The sequence below is a fragment of the Octopus bimaculoides genome, chromosome 11, assembly GCF_046866305.1.
Source record: "Octopus bimaculoides isolate indiv1 chromosome 11, ASM4686630v1, whole genome shotgun sequence".
Lineage (NCBI taxonomy): Eukaryota > Metazoa > Mollusca > Cephalopoda > Octopoda > Octopodidae > Octopus > Octopus bimaculoides.
The window spans coordinates 48,700,511-48,712,600 of record NC_142938.1 but is presented as its reverse complement, the minus strand read 5'-3'; the positions used below and the strand labels follow the sequence as shown (position 1 = coordinate 48,712,600).

The following is a 12,090-nucleotide window of genomic DNA, read 5'->3' as shown; positions in this document are numbered from 1 at the left end:
TCTGATTATAGTTTGGATATAAGTAATAGCATAAAAATATTTTAATGATATAATTGCTTTTATATATCTAATAGTAGAGCATAGACAGTTGAATCAATAGGGTACTGGACAACCAGTTTAGAGTCTGATAGTTTTTTTTATCTTACTATCTTTGAATTTTGTTCACATCCAAGACATCTCTCAAATGATCCTTGCTATCAATTATGTATTTCATAATGGTAACAACCCATTATTGCTTGTAGCGTCATTTTCATATTAACAAATGGTTGTTAGGTTGCAGTTCTGGTGTCACCTCTTCCTCTGGATAAGGCTTGAAAAAGTTCTTAAAGATGCTTTTTACAACCTGTGGATTACGGGACTTATCACTGTAGGGACAAACTTTATCAAAATAAAATTTGTTTAAATAAATCATACATTTCGATAAAAAAAATTATAGAAATTATAGAAAAATAATTCCATTACCGTTCTAAAAAATCACTGGAGAAAAAAAACTAAAAAATTTTCTTAGATAAAAAGGAATTTTGAGTCATGAAGCAACAAGAGTTGCTGGACTTGGCTCTAATCACTGCGCATGCTCATATAAATAGGCCGCCATTTGTTATTGTCGGAGTGCGAGAAAGTGTCGCCTAGTGATTGCAATGAAAAATGAATTGTGAATCTTAAATGCTAGATGTCGGCTCTGTACATGTTCAGAAAAGCCGCCCATGGAGATATTAAGAAGTCGGCGCAGAAAGTGTTGGATAACAAAAAGGATCCTCCAACCAGATTGAAGCATTTGCGTGTACTTCTAGGTAAGTTAACTATGACACACACACACACACACACACACAAATACACGCCCGCACACCCGTATACACATACACACACGTACGCACATACACACACACACACACACGTATACACATACACCAACACACAAATACACGCCCGCACACCTACACACACTCGTATACACATATACGCACACACACACACGTATACACATACACGCAGTACTCAAACACACACACACACACACACGTGTGTGTGTGTGTGTGTGTGTATACATATATTTGTTTTTAGAAACACTTTTCCCACTGTTGCTGTTTGCTGTTTATTTCCATTTCTTTCAATATGTATAAACGTTTTGTTTTTAAAATCCTGCTTTCTGTTTTGTCTTCTGTTGGTTCGCTCCGTGTACAGGTGACAGCTCTTTTCCTTACTCGTAGGAAAAAGCGATTTTCCTCCTTACTGTATTCATACATATCCAAGCTGTAAAATCCAATCATATCTATACTTAGTGAAGAGTCGATCACAGTACTTCTATGTACACGCTATAACAGGCTAATATTATACGTAAGAGTTTTGAACAGATCATTTCAAGCACAGAAGGAACATTAATTGAAAAATTAGTGAAGTTGGAGAATGGTTATACACTGTCGAATGTGTTGAAATGTCGAGGTTAATATACGAACTTGTATCGTTAACTCCCTCCCTCTATACATCCTGGGTAATGATACTACACCCTCATCTCATTTTGATTTCGTATAAATCTAATCTGCTGTACTTTTCTGCGTAAGTCAGTATTGGAATATACAAGAAAAATATCATCCAGTATGTGTCAGAATTATCATACACACACACACGCGACCGTTGTATTGGGTAGGAGGCGGAGTTGATGTAGATAATCGACAGAATTTCTGTATTTTTGGATTTGCAAGGAAAAAAGATTGAAATATCAACATCACTTCTATCACTCTTAATTAATTTAGGCATGAAATTCGAAAGACCTTTTCTTTTCTCTGTTATTCTCAATTTGAAAGTTAATTTCACTGCTCTTCATTCTGTTAATGCATTAGAAAATGACAAGAACGTCACGCAAACTAATTCCTCTTCAGCTATACATTTGTGGTCGTGAACCTCTGAACAAAAATCGTTATTATATAGATAACCTCATCTTCCCTTTAGCTACTACCAATGACAGTCCACCCTCACCCATCAGTCGCTGCCACTACCATCGCCACGCCTCTCTAATTATTGTTCTAGTTGGCTAGTGTGTAAATTAGCTCATTGAATCGCGGAAGAGAAGCTAGGAAGTGGCAGTAATACTTAAAACAAAAATAATATCTATTCATTTTCAGAATAATCAACCTCACATTGATCTGTTTTGTTGTTGCTGAATGTAACAAGTTTAAAAACATGTTTAGCAATAAACTCTTACCCGCACATAACACATGAAGGGCGTATTTATTGTTACGTTCAGCCTATTTAGCAATTTGAAGATTACAAAAACTCGAACCAGTGCCTCACGCACACAATCGATAGTGTTTGTTTGTGATAGACTCTCGATGTTTCAAACCTCGCTAGTCTTGCGTAACGTTCTTTAAACACTGTTTAAAGGCCATTTGGTAATGGAGATGGCCTTTAAAATGGCTTTTAAAACTCTATTGACTGATAGCACAAACATTATACAGGATTTTTAATTTGCTCTATTTGTCTTCGATCTACCTCTCTTTATTGTTACTTAGAGATTAATATGCGCGCACACACATACACTTGTGCACAGAATCCGTTGCTTATATTTAAATTTCAAAGTATATGACTAGATAATTAGGATGCCTCCTGGGCTACTTGCTGAGATACTTCCCCACCAAGTATTTATGTCCTTTGGCAAAGTCCATCTCGGTGTTTGTCTAAATTTAGCCACGCTATTTTTGTTTCAATTCTCGTCTGAAGCCATTTTAATTCATTTACGTATCTCATGCCCTTGGAAAAGACATGATCGTCGCAATCTCTGACTTACGCCTGTGTAAGAAACAGTTTATTCATTGTTGTTAGTTCACAGTAACCCAAATCTTTTTGGGTTTCCAGTCTCAGCTAAGATTATATCATTTATGTTGTTAGTAATTATAATAAAGGCATGAATATCAAAACTTCTCGTTTCTCTTCATGCTACTGATGTAATTGCCAGATTACCAAATTTCTTAAGTCTACTCTGTAGTTCATAATTTTTTTTTGTTAAAGAGGAGTTAACCAACAAATTCACAATTGGAGCACAATGTCCAACTATCACCGTTTCCTCCAAACTAAAAGACAACTACATTAATGCCATTTACTTGTCTCTTAGCCTCTCTTGTAACCAACCTGTTTTGTCATAATATATTAAGTGCTTGCTGCACCATAGCAAACTATACAAAGCCACGTGAGCAAAAGAATGGCCCTTACATGGTTGTTTATTCTGCTAGAAATAACATCACATTCTATCATCCTCACCATTTTGCTTTCCTAGGTTTTTTCTACGGCTATGGCCATTTTTCATTACCAATATCTAACACCCTTTCATCTAGATGTTATCCTTTTAGCAAGATATTTTTATACCAGCATAGATCACTTTCCTTCACATATTGGCTGTAAATTAATGTTGCACATCCATTGGGTCATATTCAGCTTATTTGCATCAAGTTCCAAAACCATGAGAAAGTCTCTACAATGTCATACGATCTAATAGAAATAACAACCAAATTGCCTTAAATCACATGAAAGATAAGATATAAAAAAATAATAATTCTAGATGCATTATGCTTGACTTAAAAGACCAGATGATCATGGTGCTTGAAAATCTTTGATCATAGGCTGTCAATCAGAGCTGACTCGGAGTGAAACAGCAACACCCACTTGTCCATAGCACATTCTATTTTAAACTCCATGGCTCTTACTATATGTTGGACCAGTGGCAAACATATGAGTATATCAACAACACTCTACCATTGTAAAATCCAGTCTCTTCCATCTATTTCAGACAAATACAAAACAACCTATCCCTATCAAAGTAATTACAGCATCAATTGTCATTCTAGACTTTAAAATATTGAGTTGCCACTACTTTAAAGTCTGTAATCACTATAGTTTGGATTGCAAACTAGAAGTAATATATGTTCAGCCTTACTTACCTCTCACACCACTAAACACTGCATGATTATGTGATCTTAAAGTATACTGAAGCTTGGTATATCTAGTGAAAGGTTGCTACTGACTTTGAATTAGTTACCCTAGGCCTTCAAGAGTATTGAGATGGTTAGAGTCTAGTGAAAACATAGTACTAATAGTCTCATCAGAATTGGTATTTGAGAATGTGGACAGCTGAATGAATAGGATATTGGATAACAAATTGAGAGGTTGATGATTCATATCCTGTTACATAATTTTGTTAGGGGTGTTAATAAAAACAACCTGCTGTTGTAAGCAGCTGCTGTATAATAAAATTCAAAGGTATTTCATTAATTTGTAATGCAGAGCTCACATTAACTTGGTGAAGGGTGACCTCTTCCAAATAGATTTCTTTATAAATGCTATCATCACTATTATCAGTTGTTACATTTAGAGTTTAATCAAACAAAATATGTACTTAGGACAACACGGGTTTTATTTTTTATCATTGTGCAAATGTTAAATTAGTACATTAGAACAGTTTATTTAGAAAAAGAATCAAATGTTGGAAATTTGTATTTTTTTTCTTGTCGTAGTTATAAGTAAATTACTTGTATTACTTACTGCTAGTTAGTGTTAAATAGAATTAAAAAATAAGTTATATTTGATATGGTTGTAGAGGAGGCTTGGAAGGAAGTTCAATTTTTAAAAACTTTTATTTCACCTTCAGGACTGTTGTCTTAATGCCTTCAACAATAGAAGAATAGAGAAGGCACCATAGTTGGGTTGTGCTTAGGGTATCTGTTGGCCTAAATCTGACCCTAGTTGCATCCATGTCACAAAACTGTTTACTAGATTGTGCAGTGAAGTCTTTAATCAGACTAGCATGGCTGGTGTGCTAATCTTGTGTGTTTACCCTCAAATGGTTGGTCAGTTACTATCCAAAGTAGGAACGGAATTACTCATTAAGATAACACTCAATACCCATTAGTGCATATATAATTGGTGCATAGGTTTTATGATTGGATGGTTATCTCACTTGAAAGCATGTCTTTCAGAATTAGTCAATGTTTATCATAATAATCTTCATTTTCATGTTTGTTTTATTCATTATGCATATAATAGGTATATTAATGTGTTTGTCCATGTATACATATCTCAGCTGATACCTTTCTACTGAAGAAATGAGATTGGTTTGTTCTGAATTAAAAACAAAATTATTACTGATGCAATCAGTTGTTTACTGCTTTGAGTCAGTCAACTGTGCCCATGCAATGCACTGACATATTCTAAAATAGTTTTAATATTTCTTGTGTACAAGTTACTTGTTTTCAGTTGGAATATCAGATATATTCACTTGTTGCTTTTGTTATTTGCTGGCTTTGGTCATGAATGCTAGACTAAGGGATAAAGTTAATCGTTAATGGCTTCATGAAGACTCATAGACCCAATATAGCACTTATTCATGTAACTCATAGTTGATTTTATTGATTTTGGATGGATGTAAAACTAAATTGATTTAGGCAGGATTTGAAGTCAAACCAGTAAGTTCGTGAAAAACGTATCGGTTATTACATCTAGGAGCTATATCAAGGCAGGAAACAAGTACTCTATTCTTAGTGAGACAACTGTAGATGTTTTTAAGCTAAGAGCAAGCCATTATTAACTAAATCTGGAGAATGCCTTTGACAAGATACCTTGCACTCTATTCTAGTGGTTGCTGAGAAAATTTGATATAGATGAATAGCTTTTAAGAGCTGTGTCAGCTAGGTACAGCATGAACTATCAGCAAGGCGGAAGTTGGTAATGAGTTCAGGAAGGAATTTATTTGATTCCTATAATTAGGTGTTCATTAGAGCTTGGTGCTCATCCCCCACCTGTTAATTATATTTCTCTAGATCATAACAAAGGGGTTGAAAACCATTTGTTTGTTGGTATGTTTGTTTGCTGACGACTTAGTTCACATTAGTTGAAGAATTAGAGAAGTCCAGAATGGAAGAACAGGACTTAAGATTGAAAAGCCTAAAAGTAAATTTAGCAAAGACAAAGGTTTTGGTTTGCAAGAGAGAATATGGAACTCTGCCATCTTTGAAGTAACATGTTCATCATCATCATCATCATCATCAATATTTAATGTTCATTTTCCATGCTGACATGGGTTGGAAAGCTTGACAAGTTCCATAGTCTGTTTTGGCTTGGTTTCTATGGCTAGATGCCCTTCCTTATGCCAACCACTCCACAGAGTGTACTGAGTGTTTTTACTTGACACCAGCATCAGTGTATTTTTATATGACACCAGTACCCATATCAGTGCTTTTTACATGGCATGAAAAGGAATGTATAGGTATCCTATATTGTGTACCCAATGTAAATTATGGGTGTATAACATATAGAAGCAGAACTTAGAATGAAGATGTCTAAATGTGAACCTATCAATGACAAAGATTTTGGTTAGCAAAGGGAGAGTGCAGAACACTCTTATCTATAAAGAAGCCATGTTTAATATACAGAAAAGAACTAGGTGGGAATTTTATATTGTGTACCCAATGTAAATTAACTGACACTCTGTTGGTTATGATGACGAGTGTTCCTGTTGATCCGACCAACGGAACAGCCTGCTCATGAAATTAATGTGCAAGTAGCTGAGCACTCTACAGACATGTGTACTCTTAACGTAGATCTCAGGGAGATTCAGCATGATGCAGAATGTGACAAGGCTGGTCCTTTTGAAATACAAGTACTACTCATTTTTGCCAGCTGAGTGGACTGGAGCAATGTATTTCTTAGTGGCACCATCATCATTGTGGACCTGCAGTAGATGTTTTCATATGTCACCCATTGTCATGCTGCTTCAGTTCCAGCAGCTTCCTTCCATATGTCACCCTCAATGATATTAAATGTGGTTTGGATACAGCTAGTTTTCTGTTGTAATCAGAGCTGATGGGATTAGACTATGGGAATGGCAAATGACTGGACAGTGTCATAATCTTCCTATTCTGAGTCAGCAAGTTTCTCATCTGCAATGATACTTTCTCCAGTAGCAACCTTGTGAAATTGGTGTCTGATCCAGTCTTCGTCACCTGATTGGTGGAGGATTGCAAGCTGACAAAGTAATAACTGCTCTCTCAATGAATTTCTTTTCAAACCTATAACAGTGGAAACCTTTGTCATACTAGGCCCTTGTACCATCTCTCTACTCAGTTTGTTTGGCATACAAATTGCCATACATGTGAATGAGCTTTGCTTGGTGGGTTGGCTCTTTCAGTGCATTTTCTTGACCATTCTTTGAAGCGACAAGTTTGCTATTTTGTCTGCTGGGACTGTGAAACATTTGCACGACTCCCTGCAATAGTATTATGTGTTGGTTGGTCTTAGAATTCACATCTTTGTTTGGTCATTGCTAAAGATGATTGGGCTTTATATTTGAGATTTAATTGCTGTGTTTACTGGTTAAATGATCTATGAAAAACTCGGTTCATTCACATATTCTTGGATTAGTTATTAATATTTACATGCTGGAATTGGTTCCTATTTTGCTACTCAACCCATTAAGCTGTACAATAGAATACATCTTCCATTCATAGTTAAGTGGTTGGTTTTGAAAAGGCACCATTTATAAAGTACTCTTTTTAACAATTTAAACAACTGTCTCTATTTGCACTTTTCTTATGTAGCAAGAAAAGAAAAATGTAAAATGATACGAAAACCTGCTAATTTATAGAACTCAAATTATTTTTTCCATTAATGTAGGTAAACTTCAAGCTGTCAACAACCAACTGGTTCATGGTTTTCTTTTCTATTTAAATGTTTCACTTAAACAAAATATTGTTTTCAAATTTTGGCACAAAGCCAGCATTTTTAAGGGAGTGGGTAAGTTGATTACATTGACTTTAGTACTCAGCCTGTACTTATTTTATCAACCCCAAAAGAATGAAAGGCAAAGTTGACCTTGGCAGAATTTGAACTCTGAATGTGAAGATAGATGAAATGTTGCTAGGCATTTTACCCAGCATGCTAATGATTTTGCTAGTTCACTGCACTACTTAAACATAATATTGAAGTTAGAACTTGTGTTCGGCTATACAATATTGTTCATCACTATATATTCTCTTATCTTTATTTTATCAAATTCCTTGTTAATTACTTTATTATTGCTGAGTCTTCCCTTCTTATTTTACCCAGGTTTGTCAATTTAAGAGCAATTGGTTTTTTTTTTCTGGTTCAGTTTGTCATCATTTTATATCTTCAATTTTCTGTAAATCTCCAATACACTTTTCTGTGAAGTGTTGTTTTCATATTTGGGTTGACGCATTTCCTTTTTTCATCGGTATTCTCAACAAAATCCACAATATGTTTGTTCCGCTAATCAATAAACCTCCCTTTGACACTTTTCGACTCTGAACCCACCTCCTGGTGTATCTCTTCTCTTTGCAACATCTACCAGTCTTGTAAGAGAGTATGCCTAATTTGTTATACCATTTAACGATTACTTTTTCCCCGTCTCCTCAGCAGTATAGAAATTTTTTTTGTTACTTTTGTACTTTGACTACTGTCCAGTGAAATTCCTCTTCTTCTTGCATGTTCTTACATTACCTTAATTTCCAATTTTTTAAACTTCATAATAACTAAGCAATATTGGTGGTGATTGCATTGTCCTGGTACTGCCGAATACTTAGTGTTAATTACAGGTAAAACTGGGTATAAAACAGTTTAAAATTCATTACCAAAGATTGAATTTGCAAACATGCTTTCTCACTCTGTTATGCTCTGTAATCTATGGTTAAATTTATAATTATGCTTACCTTGGTGGAAAAGTGTTTCATCATGTAAGGCTAAAACTGCCAACTTTGAACAGTAGTTGTGTGGTTTCGTAGTTAAGGTATTCAACTCATGATCATAAGATTGTGGAGTCAATTCCTGGATTGAGGGAGATGTTTTGTCCTTCAGTAAATAACTTCGTTTCATATTGTTCCTGCCTACTCAACTGTAATGAGTACCAGCTGTGTACTGGTGCAGCCCTCTCTCACTGAAACTGTCACATTCTAGGTATTTGACGGAATGAAGGGTAAGAGATTGAGAGGATAGTTTGCTTGCAACTATGCAGGTGCCTAAAGCAATTAAGCAAAAGAAAAAAACACGGTATTGAGCCAGACAAAAAAGGGAAAGATAAAATGCAAATTATGTGTGGTCCATGAACTGGACTTGTGTTTTTCCATCGGGCATCAGAGAACCAATAGGGAAACCCACTAAGTCAAAATCTTCAAAGCTCAGTAAAATTTCAAACATATACTTAAAAACTGTGGAGGACGGGAAAGAATTTTGACACTTGTTGACAGTGTTAACCATACAAAACAATACTGGATAAAAAAGACAGATTATAAAAAAATTAAAAAACTCAGCCTTTGAATATTATCAAAAACTTAATTGAAGTGTCTCCTTCTACATATAAGCAACTCAAATTTCTCTTTAAAAATCGGAACATGGATTCAGATTACTGCGATCAATCACTTGTCTTCTCACACACGCCTTATACAAAACTACATATTGACTTAAGAAAAACGACACAGACATCATTCTAATGACCACGAACATCAGCAAAGCATTTAACTATTTTCTTCACTACTCACTTAGCAAGATATTCAATACTTTAAACATTACAAAATACTGGCTATCAAAACTATCTCTCAGGTGTCACACACACATACACACATATATACAGTGCAATAACATATCTACAATTTTCTAAACAAAAGTTATGTCCTCTGTCTTTTTAACTTATTGCTACATGACCTACCTATACCTTCCCAAAAAACAGACAGAGATGACATTACAGTTATATATCCCACATGACTACAACTCAACAACAACTGTCTAGAAACCTGATCCAAATGAATTCGCAAGGACATAACTTACACCCAACAATTACACTCAGCAAAATAGACATATAGTACACATAGAAGACTAAACTATTGAAAATTACATGCTACACTTATACAACATTGAGAGCACACAGAAGGCATACTAAAAATGCACAGTGTTTACAGTCACTACGTTTGGCCAACACAAGAAAACAACTTTGTTTTATGTTGAGTAAATGTGGTGACTTAAAGTGTATAAACAATAAATTGGATTCATTGTGGATCATGCAAACCCTACCTGGGTCCCTAATCCAGCAAACTGCAATGTCAAACAGTACATTTAATATCCTTATAGGTTGCACACTGATTATCGCTACAAACCAACCTCAGTAAAAAGCACATCAAAGCAAAACAAAAAAAAACTCAAACTGAAAGAATGTCTGTATGAGGGTACACTTTGTTTAAGTAGAGTCTTTCAGCTCTCGTATTTCCTGCCATTACTTAACACAAATACTTCAAACATCTGTTTATAATGCCATCCTAAAGACAGTAGTTTTCCTCCTCAATCCAGACACACACAAAAAGCACATAAACACAAAATAAGCACATAAACACAAAATAAGCACTGCATTGATAACTTCATCAGCCCCAATCATGGCACTGGGGTACATGTCACTAAGAATTAATACAAAGGAACAACTATTGTGGTTTGAATCCATTTTGCTGCATTTGCTGTAGCACCAAAGCAACCAAATCTCCTTCCAAATCACACTCTAATAAAAGATTGGATGAGACATGGTTGGTATGCTTTTGATCAAAGGTCTACTTAATCAAGCAACAACAGCAGTCAGACCAACATGTTTTTGTCTGTTACATAGTACTCCACAAGATAAACCAATGTATATTGGCATACACAGTATGACCTTTCACTTCTTGTCAGAGACATAGTATACCTGGAGCAATGGATTTCTGGACAACACTGAGTTAAGTGCCTGCCTGTGTGCCATTGGTTTTCTCAGGGTTGATTTTGCATTAAGCAGCAACAAGTAGAATTGATGCAGGCATTTTTCTAAAACAATGTCATCGTAGATATACTTGGAAACACTTTGTTGTTTTAAGGGAATGCGTGATGATGCAGTTGGTGGTTTTATTATGTAAATGAAACGGGTAAATGGGATCTAGATCAAAACCAATCAAAAGTTAGGTTTAGATAAAACAATTAGACCAACAGTAAGAACTAGAAATCATGGAAGAATCATTAGAATTTAGAAACCACTTAAGATAGATATTCTGACAGATTTGTCTGATATAACAATGTATTGAAAAACAAAATGGATGGATGTGAGAGGGAAAAATGAATATCTGTTATTATATATGTATTCATTTGTTGATTTTACAACTGTTTTTCCATGCTTGCAAGGGTTGGACGAATAATTGAGGCATTGTTTTAGAGCTGTGTGCCTTTCCTGATGCTAAACCATACCAGCTTTTCAAATGAGGGGTCACTTATTTCACATGGTTTCTAAATTGCAAAATGACTGGATGATTTGCTGATAGGAGAAATTGAGCACAATTCTATGTATTGTACCATACAAGTAATCAAATACATAAATACACATACACATTGTGTGTGTATACACACACACACACACACACACACACACACACACACACACACACACACACACACACACACCACAAATACTCAAGGGGCTTCCATTTTCTGTTTATCAAATCCACTCTCAAAGCTTTGGTTGCCCTTGGGTTAGAGTAGAAAATATTTGCCCAAGTTGCTGCACAGTTGGAACCAAACAAACCTGAAACTACATAGCTGGGAAGTGAACTTTTCAACTACATAATCATGTCTGTGCGTCTGTATTTTACATACGGACGGACAGACATTTGTATTTTACATATAGCTTGCACTATATTAATTTCAGCACCTACCAGCAGTATCATTCCCATCAGCTGTGCTGAACAGCATTTATGTTATTAAGGAACGTTTAAATTCTCTTGGCACACATCATGCTCTTTTTTCATCTATGTAATCACTAAATCAAACCAGGGCTAGCTGCTACCATCCCAACCATGTAGTGATTATTTTGTTACACTATATGCCAAGAGATATATTGACACAAACATATAAAGAAGTATATATGGCTGGAGCCCTGCTAGGTTCTTTAAGAGCTAGTTTTTAGTTGCTGTTTTGTTACACAAAGTGTATGTATGATAAATCTCTCCTCAGATAACATTCTCAGGTTTTAATGGTGTATATTCTTGATCACCTAGTGAAACAAGGAAATGTAGAATTTGTTCTGAGCTGGGA

General features: G+C 35.3%; 1 protein-coding gene across 1 annotated transcript in view; it reads left to right on the top strand.

The window, feature by feature from the left end:
* The first annotated feature begins 577 nt into the window (after nt 1-577).
* LOC106883134 (ral GTPase-activating protein subunit alpha-1) overlaps nt 578-12,090 on the top strand; it is a 289,144-nt gene continuing 277,631 nt past the window's right edge. Inside the window, 1 exon segment of the mRNA XM_089359945.1 lies at nt 578-791. Within this exon segment, the coding sequence (XP_089216071.1) occupies nt 671-791 (121 nt within the window). The 5' untranslated portion in view covers nt 578-670.